We start from the raw sequence: 21,797 nt of genomic DNA, 5'->3' as shown, positions 1-21,797 counted from the left end.
TATGAGAAGTGTCCAGGGGCGCCTGGGTGGCTCAGTCGTTGAGCGTCTGCCTTCGGCTCAGGTCATGGTCCCGGGGTCCTGGGGTCGAGCCCTGCATCGGGCTCCCTGCTCAGTGGGAGGCCTGCTTCTCCCTCTCCCTCTCCCCCTGCTTGTGTTCCCTCTCTCGCTGTCTCTCTCTCTGTCAAATAAATAAATAAATAAAATCTTTAAAAAGAAAAAAAAAGAAGTGTCCAGAACAGGCAAATCCATAGAGACTGGGGGGGGGGGGGCTTCTTTTGGGAAGAATGGGAATATTCCAGAATTAGATAGTTGTGATGTTTGCATGACACAGTGAGTATACTAAAAACCACCGAATTGTACACTTTAAAAGGATGAATCTTATGGTATGTGAATCTCGTCTCAATTTTTAAAAATTCATAGAGAGCATCTAATGAGAATATTGATGTCGAGGGCTTTACACAGTGTCAGGGCCATAGGAAGAGCTCAAAAAGAAGTGTTGACTGTAGGATGACCATCGTCCAAACTGGCACATTTTTGAGGCTTGACAGGGGTACTAGTAATTATTATATTGTCACAACAGGTGTAAACCAGGACCGTCCTGGACGAACCCTGATGTATGGTCATCTAGCTGTTAGCATCCGGATCACCCAAGGGGTCTGTTTGGACGAGGGCAACATTCACTTGAATATTCAAGATCTGGAATATTAAGGATCACACACATAAGTGTAAGTGTCCCCTCATAGAAACCAGTGTGTGTGGATCAGTCCTTCATTGGCAAGTGAATGAGTTGCCTTTGGGGCGTGTTAACACTCTGACTCCACTTTTTCGTAGGTCACTCTCCACATTTAAGAGCCACACACAAAAAAACCAGGAAAACGCCTTCATCAGTCTTAGCCTTCTCCTTAATAAACCATTTAAAAGCTAATCCCTCACCTCCCCTTTAGCATGTTTTTCTCCATTCTTTATTCTCTTTACCCAATTCTTTTTGTTTTTCTATTGCAATCCACCCCCCCTTCCCCTGGCCCAAACTCCGGGCTTACTTCTGATGCCCTTGCCTTTGTCCTTCTATGTATGCCTTTACTCTTCTGTGACCTTTCTCCCTTCTCTTTGATGCAATACACATTACCGAGCACGTGCTCTGTGCCAGGTACTTTCCCAGGCTCCAGGGTTACTGGAGTGAACTGGACACAGGCATTACCATGAAGGAATACGTAGCAGGCTGGCAGGCCAAGCAGGTGCATCAACAGGTAACCACAGTAGCTGGGGCTAAGTGCTCTTGTGGAAGCATGCAAGCAGGGGGTAATATGAGATCACATCCAACGGGCCCCAAACCCAGAAAGATGGGAAAGGGCATAGTGCAATGGATTCCAGCTTGGGCGGGGGGCGGGGGACACCTAACCCGAGACAGGAAGCAAGAGTTGGAGTTAGCCAGGTGAAGAGGAGGCTAAGAGAAGGATGTCAGAGGCGGAGATTAGAGAGCCTGGTGTGAACGACACTGCCATGAGGTATTCCTAAGGGAGCAAATGAGATACAGGGACTGGAAAAGTGGGCGGGAGCCTTACCAAGACGGGAGGCCATAAGCCTGAAGGCAGGGTTTGAGGTAGGGATCGCTGAATGATGTTAAGTGGGAATTGACTTGGTCCGAGCTGGGTTTCAGGCGTGCCGTCCGGGCAGTGGTTGGGGCAGAGGCTCCCAAACTGTAAAGTGCATATGAATCACCTGGAGATCTTGTGAAAATACAGATTCCGATTCGCTGGGTGGGAGGTGGGGCCTGAGAATTGGCATTTCTCGCAAGCTCCCAGGTGAGACTGGTCTGGCTGCTGGTTTGCCACCTACACCTTGCGGGACAAGGGTGTGAGGAACAGAAGGAGCGGGGGCAAAATAGGCGACAGGTGGAGCAGGTGAGGCTCCTTCGCAGCTTGGGGGAGAGAAGACAGGTGGTGGCGTGGACTTTGGCAGACGAGGAGGTGAGGTGTGAGACACGTCTCCATGGCCGGTGCAAGGGGGCTGGGGCAGGTACGGGAGAGTGAGAGGCCTGGAGGGCCTGGTGTCCCCTTCGCTTGCCCCGCTTTTGCTTTCGGCCAGGGCCGGGGCTTGCATCCACCACGGCCGAGCTTAGGCTACATTCCGCTGCCTTTTATTCACCCTTCTGCATCGCCCTGCTCATCCTCAACATCTGTTTCTTCACCAGTTGGCCCACCGACCACAGGTACAATAAGGGGCTACCCCGGCAGCTTGCCTCCCTCACTTCCCACCACTCTTTGCTCTCGAATTCTTCCCATACCCACCTATCTGAGAGTGGGGATGCTTGGAACATTCCTCACCAATGTCTGCACGTACTTGAGCCCCTCCTCAGACACTCCCTACCCTTTGCGTCAGTCTGGAAAGAAAATCATGGCTTGTCATATCAAAAACTTTCTGCCGACATACACTTACAAAATATCTTCTTGACGCTTCGTCTCTCTCTCTTTTTTAAAGACTTAATATTTATTTATTTGACAGAGAGAGAGAGAGAGCACAAGCAGGGGGGAGCGGCAGACAGAGGGAGAGGGAGAAGCAGGCTTCCCGCGGAGCAGTGAGCCTGACACGGGCCTCGATCCCAGGACCCCGGGATCATGACGTGAGCCGAAGGTACACGATTAACGGATGAGCCACCCAGGCGCCCCTGACACTCTGTCTCTGATCTGCTCACAGATTCCTTCTAAAAGTCACCCACTTGGAATTCTTTCTGGTCTTTTATGGTGCCCCTGAGAGCTTTCCTGTGTATTATCCCATTTGCAACTTGCCCCAGTCACCCACTCTGGAACTGGCCGAGAATCAGTTCCGTCCAGGATAGTATAAGCACATCGCCACTCAGCATCTTTATGTAGATGACTGTGAGCTAGTTCCTTCTGGCCAACCTAATGGCTAATTTCCATCTCTCCTTTCCGTCTTCATATACTGAACTCCGAATGGCATTTCAGAACCCAGAACCATGAAGGGCACTCTAGTGAGAGTATCTGATTTGTTCTGAGTAGAATAGAGTCTGGAGGTATTTCTGCATTTTGGAACCCTTCGGTACAGTTCCAGGGTTAGAATGTTTTCGGTGACGCTGATTTAATTTCAATCATGTAGGAAAATCTTGTTCTACTTCTTGGTCTACCCTTCTTCACCTCAGTCTAGCTCTTTGTTTATAAACAGCAACAGGCATACACCTCATTTAGAGAGAGTTTGGACCCCTCCGGAGGTAAGTCTTTTTGCTTCCCTGTCATCCACAGGCTAAATCCAGAAATCTCAGAACCCCTTAGGGATTAAACCCTGGGACTGCCCCTTTTAAAAGGCTGTTTCACTTTTCATTAAAAATGCAAATATCCTGCGGCGCCTGGGTGGCTCAGTCGTTAAGCGTCTGCCTTCGGCTCAGGTCATGATCCCAGGGTCCTGGGATCGAGCCCCACCTCGAGCTCCCTGCTCGGCAGGGAAGCCTGCTTCTCCCTCTCCCACTCCCCCTGCTTGTGTTTCCTCTCTCGCTGTGTCTCTCTCTGTCAAATAAATAAATAAAATCTTTCCAAAAATGCAAGTATCCTGGGGCGCTTGGGTGGCTCAGTTGGTTAAGCATCTGCCTTCAGCTCAGGTCATGATCCCAGGGTCCTGGGATGGAGCCCCCCCACCGTCTGGCTCCCTCTCCCTCTGCCTGCCGTTCCCCCGCTTGTGCTCTCTATCTCTCTGTCAAATAAGTAAAACCTTTTTAAAAAATGCAAATAACCTGACATTGCAAAAAAAAATAGGCCCATGTCTCACACATTTACCAATGGAATCAGACGCAACTAGTTTTCTAAGAAAGAAATTGAGCATGATTTCAGAGTATGCACTGGGTAAACCACCCAGGAACCTAGGAAATGGAGGTCCTTCGGGGCAAGGCAGAAGAAATCATTGGCCAAGCTGTAACCCTTCTGGGGGGCTGAACTTGTAAAAAGAAAGAACAACTGAGAGGCTGATTACCAGGTAGCAGCAGTTCATTCTAAAATGGAGCCATCTCTGCAGGCAGTCTGGTCTTTTAGCATCTGGTGGAGAGCAAGGTGCAGTTAGACACATCAAAGAACAAAGAATAAGTAGGAAGTCAACTAAGGCCCTTTCCAAGGAGCTCACAGGCTCAGCAATAAACCCTGGAGGGAAGCACAGTTTAACTGGGTACTTAAGATTTCCTGGTGGAGCTAAGTGGAGAGAACAGCCCTTGTATTTGCTTGTGCATGTGTGACATTCACACCAAGTTACAACTGGTTTTTATTTTATTTCTGAAAACACAAAGCAGTTCAAAGTACTGTGTGTGTGATAGATGGGAGGCTTAAAGTTGCTTAGGATTAACTGCTCAGAAAGATTTCCAGCCCACGTGGCTGTCCTGGGGAGTGGCGGGGTGGGGGGGGAAGGAGGGAGAGGGTGGGGGGAGGGGGGAGGGCCCGGTCCGGGAGAATCAAACTGAGCAGCTGCCTGACTGCCATATTGATACTGACCAAACTAAGTTTGGAAGAGAACTCTGGAATCAGAGACCTAGTCTAGTACCTGATAGATGATACTTTCTGGCAGACACCTTTTTGAGGCTACAAGGGAATTGATGGCCTTATGGAGGCCTGGCGATGATCTAGACAAGTTGCATCTGATTCACACTCTTTGCTGGATGGTGTCTCATTGCTCAGAGTTACCCTTCATCCTAAAGGAGTAAAAAGAAAAAAAACCCCAAAAGTACCACCCTAATAGCAATCTTGCCCCCACTCCTGGGACACTGAAATTACCATGCCTATATTGGAAAGGCTGTTGAAAAGTGACAGGGTAATAATAGCATTTTCAAGACAGTGCTCCCAAGTCTTGTCGAAATTGCTAGCTACTCTGGGTAATTAAAACAATGATCATTGTTTGTTTCCGTGTAATGCTTTAGCACTAAATCCATGTGGTGTGCATGATGCACAACCAGATTCCAAATGGTAGCTGGAGTTTTCTTTAAAACCTGAAGTCGATAAAACATTTTGTATGTATCTAGCAATACGCGACACTCAGGACACAAGAGAGACCATTAGATGTCATGTAGTCCGGCCCCTTCATTTTATAAGTGAGGAGATATGGATCCAGTGCAAGGAAGAGACTCCCCCAAAGGCTTTCAGCAGGTTAAAAACAGAGCTGGGGCAGGGGGCGCCTGGGTGGCTCAGTCTGTTAAGCATCTGCCTTCAGCTCAGGTCATGATCCCAGGGTCCTGGGATCGAACCCCGCATCGGGCTCCCTGCTCAGGGGGGAGCCTGCTTCTCCCTCTCCCTCTGCTGCTCCCCCTGCTTGTGCTCTCTCTCTCAAGTAAATAAATAAAATCTTAAAAAAGAATAATAAAAGCAGAGCCGGGACTGAGCCCATTTCAGTACACCAGGCTGTCCTTGAATATAAAGAGAAAACTGACGTCCAGGTATATGAAGGGCAAGAAAGATAAACACCTAAAACTCGTTCCTTTGATACACCCTTCCCTTTCATTGTCACTCTGTTTTTCCCTATCTTTTCTCACCTTTTGACTGTACTGTTGACTTCTATTTCTTTGCTGCTTACAACTCCAATGTCTCTCCATTCCTGTCTCTTCCTTCCTAGAATTAGTTTTATTGCCTTTAGAAGGAGTGCTCAGTATGTTGCCCAGCGGGGCTCTGAGCTGGTTGGAAGCCACTCTGTTCTGACAGGTTGTGAATTTCACAGAAACTCTATAAAGAAGCCATTAAAGAATAATGCCTTTTAAAACATCTACTTAATAAGAGGCCATGAAACACAACGTATTAGGGTTACTGTGGAGAAGCTGTGTTGACTGAACAGAGAATCTTTTTAAAATATATTCAGAAAACTCTGCCAAACTAAATGGAGTGGGGGAGGCACATGTGAAGTTTGGGGATCCATGAGAACGTAGTATATCAGTGTATAAAATATACACCAACATGTTAAAATCTAGGCGATGGGATTTTATTTGCATTTTACTTTTTTCTTTTTGTTGCCAGAATTTTCTAATCTTTCCGTAATGAATGTATGTGCTATCACGTATTAAAGCTGGATGTGAAAATTGAAAAATAATAATGAACTTCTAAGGTCTTCTAACTGATTAGCAAGACGCGAGGTCATGTGAGCTATCACTCAGGCTAATTTCCCTGTCACCAAGTGTCTCATTCCCGCATCCTGTCAACACCCCCACGTTAGCCAGGTGTGCCGGCTTGTCGACACCTGCAGACTACACCAAGGGACCAGCTCTGCCCCGCAGCAAGGAACCTATAAGGGGCTCCTGACTCAGACCCAACTTGGCTTCTTGCCAAGCTCCACCCTTGAAGAAGTCACTAAGGACCTATTCTTTTGTTCCTCTTTCCCTACCTAGACATCTGTCTGAGTGCCTGACCCTTATTCACCTGGTTTTTTACTTAGGCTCCTGCCGTGCGCTTCTGGCTCTCACAGTAGCAGCTGGCTAGGTTCCCCCAGGCTCTGCTCTCCTCTTGATTGATCTTCACCTGTGTCTCCCACACAGGTGAGATTTGCCGAGCGTGTGGCTTAGCAGTATCGCCGAACTCCGGGGCCTGCTGGCAGCATTCTGCCCCTTTCCTCCTAGTCCACCCTGCGTAGAGCCAGCCAAGTCCTGAGTGCTGACTCACACAGGTGGGCCTTGGGTGACCTGGGCTCTAACACCCCAAAGCCTGGTGGTTACATATTCTTCTCAGTCTGGCTTAGTCTGGGGCTAATACCAGGTTCGCAGACCTCTGCCATCCTCCCTCCTCCAGGCTATTTCAATATGGCAGATCTATTGTCAGGATGTGCAGCGTAACTCAAAGCGGTTGTCTGGGATTCTCTTCCTGTACTCAGGGCCAAGCACAGCCAAGCCCAAAACAATTTGTATTCATGTGGATTTTTAAATACTGTACCTCGAAAATTCTAGCATTCAGGAAAGAAAGACAAAGCATGGTTTCACTTGCAAAATGCAGAATTGGAAGGGAGTAGTGGCAGGAATTGTTACTTCCTAGCAATCTTCAGTGGGAAACAGGGGTCCCAAGAGATACTAACCTTTGGGTCTTAAAATTAGTTGCATACTCCCAGATCCCACACCCCCATATCTTGCTCCTAACTTCTTAGGTGCAATTATCTGTGCAGAAGGATCTGGCGAAGCTGACTCATTCATGTTTATAAATCAAAACCAAAAATATTCCTCCCTTCTGAATGTTGAATTTGACAATTGCTTGTCCCAGCTGAGGAGGCGCTACCCTACATTCCTACAAATGCGGAATCGAACAGACACGTTCACGGTGGCATCTCCAAACAGACTTGGGGAGCCTTTGTAGGCTATCAGGAGAACAGATGACCTCTCCTTTGTTGAACTTTGGGGGAGCCTGAGTCACGTATTTCTCATCTCTGGCAGTCATCGAGGGTTTCCTGTGAGCACACGGTTTTACCTGGGTGCAGGTTTGGTCCAGGGAAATTTTGTTACTGTAATCCATGAAATGTTTGTGCCACATCTCCCCTAACTTAAGACTTGACCTGCTTGGCAGCTGAGAACAAGGAGAGAATTCATTCTTTCATTGCTTCAATAGCTAGTTATTGAGCATCTACTATGTTTCTGGGAAAGTGCTGACTATATACCCCGGACAGTCCCGGACTTCACCAAATTAAGAGAACTCACTGTACCCTTTTGGATGCATACCCCCCCACACACTCCATTGAGCCCCAAAGAATGACCTATCCTTATTGGCCTCATGCAATTCTCAGACACCATAAACCTTATCTCTCCAACCCTGTCCATTTGTCTGAACCATTTCCATTGTCCATCTGTCCCATGAAAGCCCCTTCATGGCTATGTCAGGTCCTGCTCAGCCCAAGTCAGTTTCCCCTGAAACTGCTGACCTGGTTTTCTGCATCATCACTCGGAACACACACACAAGCCCTAACTGCTGAGAATGTCAATACCAAGATAACGCCAACACAGTGACTCTTGAAAGACAAGCTGTCTGAGAGTGGATATGGTGGTCAACTAAATGAGTTCTTAACCCAGAGGGTCCCGTGCAAATCCTGTTTCAACCACTCGCTACACTTCTCTGCCCAGATTGCTCATCTGTCAAATGGGGATATTAATAGAACCTACTTCACTGAGGATTTCAATGAGCTAATACACGGAAAATACTGATAACTAGCACCTAGTACGTAATAAACATTCCTGTGATATATATTAGCTATCATCACTACTTTCTAGATCAGAAAGGAATTGAGTAGTAATTGTGGGCTAGTGACAATGGGGTTGATATTTGGAGGCAGGTGTGGGTGTGAGCAGATTGGAACACGTGGCCCAGCCATTTTGAGAGGAGTCCCCTAATTTGATTGCTTATGCAGGAAATGGAACTTATACAGCAACCACTATTATAGAAATGACGTTTCTTTCATTGTTTTGTTTTTAAGTGGGCTCCATGCCCTGCCCAACGTGGGGCTTGAACTCACCACCCTGAGATCGAGACCTGAGCTGAGAGCAAGAGTCGGACACTTAACTGACTGAGCCACCCAGGCGTCCCTCTTTCATTGTTTGTGAGGCTTCCCCCCCCCATTCAGAAAGCAAAATATGCTCATTAAAAAAATCAGGGTAAAAAGCAGAAAAGCAAGAGGAAGAAATAAAGTGTTTATAATCTCATCCATCAAAAGACAGACAGTATGAGGACCTTAGGGTACAGCTTTCCAGATAATTCTCAATGCATGTGATACAATAACACTTTCTGGTGACCAGCTTTTTAAAAAGTTAGCATTATGGGGCGCCTGGGTGGCTCAGTCGGTTAAGTGGCTGCCTTCAGCTCAGGTCATGATCCCAGGGTCCTGGGATCAAGCCCCGCATCAGGCTCCCTGCTCCGCGGGAAGCCTGCTTCTCCCTCTCCCACTCCCCCTGCTTGTGTTCCCTCTCTCGCTGTGTCTCTCTCTGTCAAATAAATAAATAAAATCTTTAAAAAATATATAAAAATAAAAAGGTAGCATTATATTATAAATATCATCATTAGTAGGGACACCTGGCTGGCTCGCTCAGTAGAGCAGGCAACTTTTGATCTCTGCGTTGTAAATTCGAGCCCCACGCTGGGTGTAGAGATTATTTAAAAATAAAATCTTAAAAAATACCATCATTAGTTACTGTATAGGAAACCACCTGCATGATGGACACATACCTTGTTTTCTCCTTTTAGCTATTGCAAACACCATGAAGATAGACATCTTCTTAGCACACAAAGATGTGCACCCATCTTGGCACATCAACCTTAATCATTACCTTAGGAGACATTTCTCCAGCATTATTAGCTTATTTATTACTGGCTTATTTAGGTTGCATTGTTATTAGCTTATTGGCTTATTTAGGTTGCATTGTTGGCTGGTTGTCTTATTTTTGTCTGAGACTTTTAATGAAATACTAAAAAGTTTAACTTCTGTGTCAAATTTTAATTAAATACCGAAATACAAATACAAAGCGTGAAAAAGATTCATGGCAGGGATTGCCCTTGCTTGGTAAAGCGGTGAAAGCACTTTGTGAACCCAGACTTCCTGCTGGGCCTGGGAAGTCTGGAGGCAGCAGGCTGTAGGGGAAGGGGGGGGGCGGGCTCTGCAGTCAACACATGGACTTCAATTCCTGGCTCAAGTACTTACTTGCAGTTGTATGACCTTGGGCTCATTTTTAACCTTGTTGAACCTTAGTTTCTTCATATGAAACATCCCTTTTTATGACTTGGCCCATGCTTGTCTCTCCTATCTCATCTCTGTCTCTCACGGCTCTCAGAGAACCCTCTGCCCTCAACTGCAAGATCCAGTCAGACAGAGCTACTCCCCGGGCCTTTCCCTGTGTTTCTCCCTTGGTCTGGCCCAACCTTCAAACTCTAGTCCAACTCCCTCCCTGTAGCTCAGTAATTAGTACTGATCATTAGGGCTTAAGATAGACATCATCTCCCTTAAGGAAAGCTTTCTGACCAACCCCTCAACACGCACGCTTCAGTCCGGGTTAGTTGCCCCTCTTCTTTGTGCCATTAAAAACTATCCTATCTGCTGTCATTTGCCCGTGTTACACTGCAGTGTACATTTCTGGTTCTTCCACGAGTCTTGGAGGTCAGGCACTATTTCTTATTTTTCTCTGCATCCTCAGTAGCCAACACGGCGCGTGGACGCAGGGAAGGCTCCCCAGAACTTGTCAACTGACTGATGAATGAACGAAGTCGTGTAATCATACCTATTTACCACACTTATTAACTCACAATTGAATGACATAATGGAAGTGGAAATTCCTGGAACACAGGTCAGGAAATGGTATCTCGGAGCACTAAAGGCAGTTGACAGTATCTTTGGGACGGATCTCTTGCAATCACTTAAAATGTTCTGGTGCAAAATTCTGGAGAACCTTTGTCTTTGCTGAAGTCTGTCGAAAGGTGAATTTCGTCATCATAGAACGAATCGCAGAGGACAAAGGACCTTTTGTTTAAGACAGCTAAGCCCAACGATTAGTGGTGAGGCGCCATGCCTAAATGCTTCCAGGGCCTGGGGTCAGCTCACCCAGACAGACCTCCCCTCTCTGGCCCCACACCTTGGACCCAGAAGAGAAGGAGGAAGTGGGTAAAGGAGAAGAGAGGGAATAGAGCAAAGGGGGCTGGGATAAGATTCTGTGGGGGTAACTAATTGCGGCTTCTGTGGAGCAGCTGTGTTTAGAACAGACAAGTTCTACATCAGAGAGTTCCACAGCCCCCAGAGAAGTGCCCCCCTGAATGCCTGTCACCTTCCATTCTTCCTGAGCTTTGCAGATCTTCCCTGCGGTGCGCCTCGGTGCCTCGCCTGGGCACTTCATTGGCCAATCCCCCACTACCTCCTGAGGTGCAAATGATCTGTTAAGGGTGGATCTCTCCGCGGTAGAACCGGTCTCACCGAATGTTCTTCCAGTTCTGATGGTCTGGCACAGAAGTGCTTCGTGGCACCTGGTCTCACAAAGGCCAGCACTGCTCTCAGCAGCTGGGATGGCAGGCCCCCGGGTCCTTTTAGGAAATTGCTGGCTCAGTCGGGCCACCTCCCCAGTGATTCTGCCCCTCAGGCCATCCCCTTTTGATCCCCAGACGGCGAACGGCTCAGTTTGAAGAATTTCTCGCGCTGGCTCCAGGGTGCAATTGACAACGGCCTTGTCTTAAAGCATCAGTGGGGACTGAGCTCTTATTCGTGTGATGGGTTCCTATTTGTGACAGGCCCATGATGCAACTGCGGGGTAAAGGCATTTGAAAGAAAGAGAGAAAATCCTATAGAATTCAGGGGAATCTTGCCCTTTAGCCAGTTGCACTCAGAGGAGGGCTTTAGCTGGGGGGGCGCGGGGGGCGCTGGGGGGGCAGACGGCGGGCTGGGGCTCTACACCTGATGAAAGGTAAAGGGGTGGCAAAGCCCCAACTCACTGAAACTCTTTGCAGAGATTCCCACGAGTGCAGACTTGAACGAACACCTAACCACCACCCACCCAGCTCCAGAGACAGTTCCCTGTTCCCACCCCCAGCGCCTCCAATGTTCTGGAGTTCAGGTTCCCTCCTCCTTTCAGCTGCAGGGATGGGGGGAGAGGGGCAGGGGAGCTGCGGGGGTGGGAAGGCTTGAGTCCGGGCCTCTCCTCTGAGATGGAGCATCCGGAGGGCAGGCTGGCAGCCAGGTGACAGCAGAAGGTCCGGGACCCCTAAAGGAGTGGGCCGGGCAGCACCTAAACCACACTTGGCCTGCTGCTCAGCCTGGCCCCGGGCCAGACAAAGCACAAGCACTTTCTTTCTTTTTCAGTTCAATTTATTCTCTGAACCAACAAACCTTAGGCTATGAGGGGCAAAGCAAACTCAATAGTTTAAACAAAGGCATTCATCAGGCAGCTGGGGCCCCCTGCAATGACAAATAAATCCCTGGCAAAGAAACGGCCTCCATTGGCTAGACTGGGATGCTACGGCGATTGCAGGATGCTTTTTCGGACGTGGTTTAGAAGCTCCTTCTCGGAGTTCTTTGCACAGGCAGGGGGTGGTATGGGTTGAGATGGGCTGTCTGTCATCCGACGCTGATGGAGCACCTAGCGTGGGGCAGGCTGCTCGGAACCAGAGGGTACATCATGAGGTTCTGGAAAACCAGGAAGCTTCACGACATGTACAGCAACCCCACTTAAGCCATAATGCACACATACTGCGACCCCACTTGAGCCGTAAACGTGCCACCTAAAGAAAGAATGACCAGCCAAGGTTTGCAAGCTACACAGACCAGGGCTTGAACCCCGGCTCACCCATTAACTTAAATAGCACTGTGACCTTGGGTAAGTTGACTTCTCTGCACCTCACTTTACATGCTTGTAAATTCGAGATTTTTATTATTTTTATAGTAATAGTCCAGGCCTCATCCTCCTTCCAGGCCTTGCTGCTGCTTGGACGTAAATATCAGGACATGTGTTCACCATCTAAATTTGGAGCCAGATTCCATAAGGCATCGGTGTGGCAAACGCTTTTATACCACTTACTGGTGCTGTTCTAAGTGTTTTATGTATATTAACTCATCCAACCTTTGTAGCAATCCTATGGAGTGGCTACTAATGTTCTCCTCCTTTTACAGCTGAAAAAAACCCACCGCACAGAGAGCTTATGTAACTATCCTAGACAGGGCTACTTCTTTGATTTGTGTGAAAATTACACGCAATAGTCCAAGTAAAATACACCTATAACATCGGCTGTCGATAAATCCGATCTGTGGTTATTAGTCAGTGGTACTGTTATCATCATTATTATTAACTACCTTAGCATTACTATGAGTAGTTACCACAGACTAATTTAAAATGTAGGTAAACACAAAGGGTTTGGCCATTTCCCTCTGCTTCCTTAAAGGAAGCCCAGCATTATTTTAGGTAACTCTAGGCGGTTACGGACCCTCCCAGGATTAACGGCTCCAGGGGGAAGAGCAAAATCCCCCCGGGGCTGCTGACTAAGCAAAGGGCAAACCGCTAGAAAGGCAGGATAAATTAACCCCAGGAAGCCATAGAGGAAGCAGACCTGGGGAAAGAGCTCTTTGCCTGGAGGTGGGCTGCAAAATCAGGGTTGATCCAAAGAAACTCCAAGTTAAGGGTGAAAGATGATTTGCCAAGTGTAGAAGTAAAGAGGTCTGTAAGCAAGGAGGAAGGGAATTAACATGCTTTGACTACCTACTTTGGGTCAGGAATCTGGTCATTTCATTCATCTTCACAGCGACTTCATGAGGTAGGTGCTATGATTATCCCGATTTTAGTGATACGGGCACAGGCTCAGAGAGCTGAGGGGATTCACCTGAGGTTCCCCTGCTTAAGACTGCCAGGGCTGGGACCAGAACTCTCTCCATAACCCCATCGATAAATCCAAACAGAACTCGTTATTGCCCACCCTAAACGTGCTCCTTTCATTCTGTTCTCCGTCTTGATGAATGGGGGCCACCACCCAACCGGTCACCTAAGGCCGGAATTTGAGGGTCATCTGGAAGCCTTCTCACTCATCTTCCATATCCAGACCAGCATCAATTGCTTCTAGAAAGTCTACCTCATTGGCATCTCTGTATCCATCCTTCCTGTCTCCACCATTCCCTATCAGGCTGGAATACTGACAGTGGGGAGCATGGGTTAGGAGAGAGGCTGACTATCTCACAATGGCACCACTGAACTTGAAACTATCATCCAGACTCTGCCTGGCACCTCCGGCACGTAGAGAGCGAGCACAATTGGGGGGAAGGGCAGAGGGAGGGGGGAGAGAGAAGCAGACTCCCCACTGAGCAGGCAGCCCAACATAGGGCGGGATCCCAGGACCCTGAGATCATGACCTGAGCCGAAGGCAGACGCTTAACCGACTGAGCCACCCAGGTGCCCCCCCAATCCAAGTTTTTTGAGGTGACAGAACTCAGTCTCAGGCCAAGTGGCTTGCCCAAGGCCACACAGCTTATAAGTGGCAGAGTCCAATTTACCCTGCTTTATGAGATTCCAAATGCACATTATATCATTTATATGACGCCTCACAACAACTCAGGGAGCTAAAGGGTTAAGTGACTGGCAAGATTTACACAGCTAAAACGATGTAGTTTTTGTAGCCCTAAATCCAGGTACATTCTACTTTTACCTGAATAATTCCATCTCATTGGAGTTTGAAAACCTTTGCCTTATGAAGGGGTGGATCTCTATTTCACTGTTGACAGAGGTACAAAAGATCCCTCATCATTATAAATTGAAAAACCAGCTCCTAGACAAACATCCCAAAGGTAAATACCACTACCCCCCCCCCCCAAAAAAAATCCCTGGGCAGTTCTTTGCTTTCTTATTTAGCTTGAATAGTGCTCAGTCCTGGCACCGCCTCCCTTGTGACTCTTGCAGAGAATGAGGCCCAGTGGCCTTTTGAGGGCTTCCCAAGGGAAAGAGGTGAGCTGACTCATTACGTTCTCTCGCTGGGTAAGCCACGAGGTACCCACTGCAGTGGCCAACGCTGTCACTTAGCAATCAGGTAAAATGTAAGATCTGAGAGGTTTCAAACCTCTTCTTTTGACTTTGGGCTCTAGAAACCATCGAAACGAAGTGTGCTTTTGGAAATTGACCACCAACAGCTTCTCTTCCCCTCTGCCACGCTTCTACCAAGGCAGAACTGTGTCAGGTTGTGGGGTGGGTAGCAGACAGAACTGTGTCGGATATAGTGATGGGATTATTGCCTTGAAACTCTCCGTCTAACCTGGAGATAAACCTCCGTCTAACCTGGAGATAAACAAACAGTTTAGGCTTAAAGGAAGGTCACCCTCCAGGGACACAACTGCTCCTGGCACCTGTGGGTGTTGGGAGGATTCAGCCTTGAGCCTCTACTCTTTCTGAGAGCTCAGAAGGCCTTAGCTTTGGTCTCATCCTCCCTTTTTCTCTCACGAAGAGTCCCGGTCCTCATGCTGAAGAGGCAAAACTGAACTTACACTAAAATCTGCAATTATTACTATTATTATTTTTAAAGATTGTATTTATTTATTTGTCAGAGAGAGGGGGAGAGAGAGAGAGAGAGAGAGAAAGAGCACAAGCGGGGGGGTGGGCAGCAGGCAGAGGGAAAAGCAGGCGGGGAGCCTGATGCGGGACTCGATCCCAGGACCCTGGGATCATGACCTGAGCTGAAGGCAGACACTTAACTGACTGAGCCACCCAGGCATCCCTGCAATTATTTTTAAAAAGTAATGACCTTATTTCATTTCTCCTCTTGCCTGTCCACTCCTATCATCATTCTGTAGATAGAGTCCTTCTCTGTTTTTTAAGGATGCAGCCCAGGATCAGTGCAACACTAGGGATGGTGTTGATATTAGACAATGATCAATTTTGTTCAATAAATATGACAGCTTGAAAAGTAAGATGAGGTTTTTTTTTTTCACTAAACACATTTTCCTCATTGGATTACATTTAGTAGGTATATCCCAGCCATTCTGATGTCCCGTGTCTACCCTGCATCCCCCAAATACTCTTGGAAATGCATAAAGGAAAAGGCTGAACTCAGAGTTCATCTATAAAATCAACACATAGACTCTCTGAGTATAGATATGCAAAGAAACTTCAAAGAGCCAGGATGTCTCCCGGGCCAGCCACTTTTCCCAGCAAGCTAACTGAAGGCATTAACAAGTCAAAGACAGGTCAATAACAGAGGGAGTTTGTCAATCATACAGGGGGAGTGAAAGGAATCAATGAAGCCCAAGTTGGTAGCTCCCAGCCAGCAATGCCCAGGGGAGAGTGTGCCCTTGGTCAAGAACTTTACTTCCCCATATGGTAGAGTCTACTGTGCCCAGAAGAGAGACTAAATGAATGAATGGGTGACTGGATGGTCTCAGTGACAGGGTCTTTGTGGAAATGGCTGCATTATCAGCCCATCAAATATTAGCATCATGGGTCTAATTCCTTTAAATCAGACTCTTCTGACACTTGGCATCCGATGTAACTGAGGGGAGGCCCCTAGCGTCCCCAGTCCCACTGTAAATGGTGCCACTAGCATCCCGATTGTAAATATCAGTCTCTGACTCCAGTTCTTGTGAAGTGCTGACAAATCAGCCTTCTGAGTCTGGAGCCCTGAGTCAGGAAATACAGAGGGTTCTGGATGTCAATTAGTCTCACCCAGGAGACATTATTCTATCTGAGCGTGTGTCCTTTTGGTATTTCTACTACCGTACTTTCTGTAAAATCAACACCAATGCCCAAGACTCCATTATTTCTCCCCGTGCAGCCAATGCTTTCCTTAAATTTTATCTTAAAGAACAATTCTCCCCAGGACTGATCCATGCCTCTTGAGACTTCAGTCAACTTTGCTATTAAAAGCCCTTCCGTGTGGCTTTTTGTCACTGTTAATGGTTCTCTTCGCTATGGGTCCAAGCGTTTCTTCATCCCGTTTAAGATATTAGTACTAATGGGGGCACCTGGGGGGGCTCAGACTGCTAAGCCTCCAACTCTTGATTTGCGCTCAGGTCATGATCTTGGGGGGTATCTGCGCTCAGCGGGGAGTCCGCTTCTCTCCCTCTCTCTCTTCCTCTGCCCCCCACTCACACGTGCACTCTCTCTCTCAAATTAATAAATAAAATCTTTTAAAAAATGATATTAGTACTAATGGAAGAGGATGTTTAGGTTGCTTTTTTTTCCCTTTCCCCATTCAAAGTCCCCCAAAGTATGGTGCTGGGGTGCATTTTAAGGAATTATTAATAGGGCTGAGGGACTTTATTTTTTTTTTTAAGATTTTATTTTTAAGTAATCTCTACATCTAATGTGGGCTCGAACTCAAAACCCCGAGATCAAGAGTCGCACGCTCCACCGACTGAGCCAGCCAGGTGCCCCCTGAGGGACCTTTTTAAGCTTCTGAATCAATGAAAAAATTCACACCAGGGTCTCCCTGGCCTCTAGAAACCACAGTCTAATAGCTCCTCACATATGGGTAAGGAAGAAAGGATCTACTAATTGGTTTACAATTGTCATCAAAGGCTCACTGTATGCCAAATTCTATGCCCTTTGAGGGCAACAGAAAATAATGTGCATGAGCAATAATACAGGACTAGAAGGCTACTGACAGATGCGTCTTCCGGATACGGTCGTACATGGCCCAGTGGGGAAGACTTCTGGATTGGAAGTCCCAGCTCTGCAATGATCTGCTGCGTAATGTTGCACAAGTCACTTCAGCTCCCTGAGCCTTTACCTCTTAATTTGCAAAACGGGCAAAGATTAACCTTTTCCCTCCCTTCCCTCACAGAGTGGAATGCAGGGTCAAAGGAACCAGTGGATGTGAGATTGCTTTGTCCATTTTAAAGCGTTAGCCCTTAAAAAAAATAATAAATAGTTAGCCCTTGGTGACTCCGTGCTATTGCTTGTCATCATCACCATCATCTTCATCATCATGAGCCCTCTTCCTCGTCAGTCTCCTGTCGTTAAGGAGAAGATCCTGTTGGACGAATGGATGCTAAGTTATGGTCCCACGCCCCTCGGGGCGAAGCTGCCCGGGGGGTTGCCGTCAGTGCGCTTGCCCACTCTGGGTGACACCACAATTGCTACTTACGGAGCAGACTTCCCAGGGCAAAAGGGATCAGATGCTGTGACACCCGAATTGCTGGGTGTCAGATCTCTCCCATTATCTTCCCAAGGAACACAATGCGCGGCAGCTGGAAAGAGACAAACCGACTCGAAGCGAAATCAGGCTGGCTTCAAGCTGACTCCTCAGAAGGTGAATCTTACACAGCTCTGGTGCTCTGCCTCCCCCCCCCCCCCACCACCATTTAATTGGATCTGCATTTAAGCTACACATTCAGAAAGCTCTTCTGTCACTTTTGGTCAAAGATTTCTCTTTGAGTTGCTTGAACTCTCTATTAAAACTTAGCCTAAAGCAGTGTCTTTTGAATACCCAGCTCACTCATTCAGGTACCGGAGCACTGTGAGCCTACACCACCCGCCTGCAAATGGATAAACTACTCAAAAGATATTTTCCACCCTTTAAATAGAGTTCCAAGAAAGAATAGGAAATGCCTCATACCTCTAATGGAAGCTATTTGCTGCAAAAACAAATCATTCAGGTCCGTGGACCTAGAAATGCCTTTTGCAAATCACAAGTGAAAGAAAGAGACAGCAAAACAGCCGCTGAAGCCATGAAGTCATCGCCCACAAAGCACATGATTCAAATAAAAATGAAATACTCATTTGAAAAATGGGTTACCCACACACCCAACGGCCGTTGTTAGTTTGTGTATAAAAGAAAACAACCAGCATTTTGTATGAATTTCATAGAACATGAACTACTTGTTCCTTGTTGGTAGCTAATATAAACATCAGAGCAAATAGCATCTTTTGTTCCAATAAAATCATAGAACATTTCAAAACGGCTCCTACATAAATCCTTACATCAAAATGTACATATCTTAAGATTCTGGAAGATGAGCCCCAAATGATGTGCTTAATACATTTGTTCTTCCTTGAAGAGATGAGGTATAATTGTACGCAATCATCTCGTAGCTAGGAATTATATTAAGAACCCTGAGCTATAAGTACTAAATCAGACTAAATAGTCTCTTATCCTATTTTTCTCTTCATACTTGTCATTACTTCCTCAAGTTCTCATTACGACTGCGTAATTCTACCCCCTTGCCGAAACCCCAGATTTCCTTCAGAAAAGGAGGGTAGCCTTCCCCTTCTCCATTCCCTCACAACCATACTTTTCTCCCCACAAATGTTCATGGGGTGAGACTCACAAATTATTTCAATGAACACTAATACCTTTCTGGGTAGGACGAATAAGTTACTGCTGCTTTGTTTTTTTACAAATATTTAGCGTCTCTTCCAAACTCGTTCTTGTTGTCCCTTGAGGAAAGAGAACCTGTTCTAGAAGAAAGGTTAACGTGAAAACACGAGCTACACTGTGATTAAGTACAGATTTCTTTTTCCAAAGCTAAAAACCACAGTCCCTCCTTCATTTGGTCCTAAAGAAGACATAACATCGCCAGCTAATGGGCTGTCCACAAATGACCACTATTGAATGAATAATAAAGGAATAATAGCAATGTGATTTCCACTTACATCAACCACAAAAATCTTCTGGGAATCATCCAAAAACTGCACTTTTAAATGTAGCATTCTCGGAGAGGCCGTTGGGCTGCAAGCAGGCTTGGAGTGCTGTGGGAGCTGTGACAGGAAGAGGGGCTTTCTCCAGCTGGATGCCGTGCGCTTGGGGGCCCCCACCCCCACCCAGCCCCCCCCATCCCAGCAGGGCACACTTCAGCAGGGCGTTTGTGCTGCGCGGCGCTGGTGATCAATAGCATCTGGCCAATCTCCTATTTGGTCAACGTCAAATCCAACTGGACTCTCTCTAGCCCTCTTAAACCAGTTCCTTTCTTCAAAGGAAAAGAAAAAGAGAGAAAGCATTCGCAACCTCTGGGGATTTTCTTTATTTCACAAGAGCACAATTTGAAATCCCGAGATGAAGCTTGGATAAACTGAGAACAGCTCTTCTCCAAAGTAAAGGGATTAGGTACTCATATTAGTCTCATATGGCACTGGAAATCTCATGGCCGAACTAGGAAGCTTTATGTAGGATGATTTTAATTGTTTTGAATTTACATGATCTAGAAATGAAAACTATGTAAAAAGGAATATAAGGAAAAGCTTCACTTTTGCTTGCCCCCCTCTGTTCTGGGGGATCCCCATGCACCCCTATCAGTACCAGTTTTATTAGGGTTCTGTTGCTGTTAGTTATTTAGCCTTCAGTGTTTCTTTAAGCAAATACTGTACGAGCACATCCAAACATATTTCTCTTATGCAGGTAGCATGCTATTTCCCTGTTTCATGCCTTCCTTTTCTTCGTATATCACTTTGGCTGTGCATGGAATGCTTCCTCATTTCTTTTGGCAGCTCTGTGATTTTGCACCGTGGAGGTAAAACAGTTTGCTCAAGTGGTTCCCTATTGGTGGACGTGGGTTGTTTCCAACCTTTGGCTATTATAAACAAGGTTGAAATGAATATCCTCATCCGTATGTCACCTTATATGTGTGCAGCCCTAGCAGTCGGATAGATTTCTGGAAGTAGGATTGCTGGCCAAGAGTTACATGTTGGTAATTTTATAGCGATTTCAAAGTTTTCCTCCATAAAGCTTGTTATGGGTTGAATTGTGTCCCCCCCCAATTCATGTGTTGAAGTCCTAACCCCCAGTTTCTTGGAATGTGGCTGTATTTGGAGATAGGGTCTATAAAGAGATAATTGAACTGAAATGAGGCCATTAGGGTGGGCCCTAATCCAATAAGACTGGTGTCCTTCTAAGTAGGGAAGATGAAGACACAGACACGCACAGGGAGACCATGTAAAGACACGGGGAAGAGAAGACGTCCACCTACGAGCCAACGAGAGAGGCCTCAGAAGGAACCAACCCTGCCAGCACCTCGATCTCAGACTTCAAGCCTCCAGGGATTGTGAGAAAATAAATTTCTGTTGTTGTAAGCCACCCTGTCTCTGACGGAAGACCTACCAGACTAGTACAAGTGTTGTACCAGGGCGCAGTCCCACCAACAATGTATGACAGGGCCTATTTTCTCCAGGCTCACTGACAGAGTGTGGTGTCAAACTTTGGGCTTTCTGTCAAAATGATAAGTGAGAAAAAGAATCTCAGTCCAGTTCTTTTTTTGTTTTGTTTTTTTCTAAGTAGGATCCATGCCCAGCGCAGAGCCCAACATGGGGCTTGAACTCACAACCCTGAGATCGAGACCTGAGCTGAGATCATGAGCTGGATGCTCAACTGACTGAGCCACCCAGGTGCCCCTCTCAGCGCAGTCCTAAGTCTGAATTTTAATTTTTCATTTTATGAGAGAAGTCCAGCATCTTTTCAGATGCTTAAGGGCCATTTAGATTTCTTTTTGGTGAACTCTATATTCATGTTCCACAGCCCCTCTTTAAAATATTGGTTATTGTCCTTTTCTCTTCAGTCTCGAGCAACTATTTTAACACTAGCCCTTTGTCCATGATATGAGTTACAAATATTATCCCCTATTTGTCCTTTGTCTTTCAACTTTGCTTATGGTGTAGGTGTGGTGTCATTTGCCATGGCAAGTTTTTGATTTTTGTGTTCTGAAATTTGTCTATCATTTTCTAAATGGCCTCTAGACTTTGAATCATAGTTAGAAAGGTCTTCCTCACTTCAAGGTTTTCTTTTAGTACTTTTATGGTTTCATTTTATCTTGATATATGATGTGACCTATGGATCAATTTTCACCTTTTTTCCGAATGGACACCTAGTTGTCCTGATGTCATTGACTAGAAAGTTCGTTTCTACCCATTGATGCGAGAAGCTGCCTTTATCCTACATTTTTTAAAGATTTATTTATTTATTTATTTGAGAGAGAAAGAGAGCGCACAAAGGGAGGGGCAGAGAGGGAGAGGGAGAGACAATCTGGAGCAGACTCAGCGCTGAGCACGGAGTTTGACGTGGGGCTTGACCTCGAGCCCCTAATATCAGGACCTGAGCCCAAATCAAGAGTCGGATATTTAACTGACTGTGCCACCCAGGTGCCCCATGCCTTTATCATATATTAAATTTCCATATGCATTTGGGTCTGTTTTGGGATTTTTATTCTCTTCTATTCATGTACCAATTCCACACTGTTTTAATGTTTTTCACATTGTTTTAATTTTTGAGGCTCTAGAGTGTATTTTATTTTTATTTTATTTTAAAAATTTTTTAAATTAATTAATTTATTTTTAAGTAATCTCTACACCCAACTTGGGGCTCGAACTCCAGACCCTGAGACCAAGAGTCACACACTCTACCAACTGAGCCAACCAGGTGCCC

The 21,797-nt window shown here is 46.4% G+C and overlaps 1 protein-coding gene across 1 annotated transcript in view; it reads right to left on the bottom strand.

Moving 5' to 3' along the window:
* FRMD7 (FERM domain containing 7) overlaps positions 1–19,126 on the bottom strand; it is a 47,697-nt gene extending 28,571 nt beyond the window's left edge. The window contains exon 1 of the mRNA XM_032428370.1: positions 19,040–19,126. Coding sequence (XP_032284261.1) covers positions 19,040–19,096 — 57 coding nt within the window. The 5' untranslated portion in view covers positions 19,097–19,126. The remainder of the gene's footprint in view (positions 1–19,039) is intronic.
* Between the last annotated feature and the right edge of the window lie 2,671 nt (positions 19,127–21,797).

This window comes from Phoca vitulina, unplaced genomic scaffold, assembly GCF_004348235.1.
Source record: "Phoca vitulina isolate PV1807 unplaced genomic scaffold, GSC_HSeal_1.0 scaffold39, whole genome shotgun sequence".
Taxonomy (NCBI): domain Eukaryota; kingdom Metazoa; phylum Chordata; class Mammalia; order Carnivora; family Phocidae; genus Phoca; species Phoca vitulina.
Note: the sequence above shows the minus strand (reverse complement) of the source record. Positions and strands in the feature narration are given on the sequence as shown.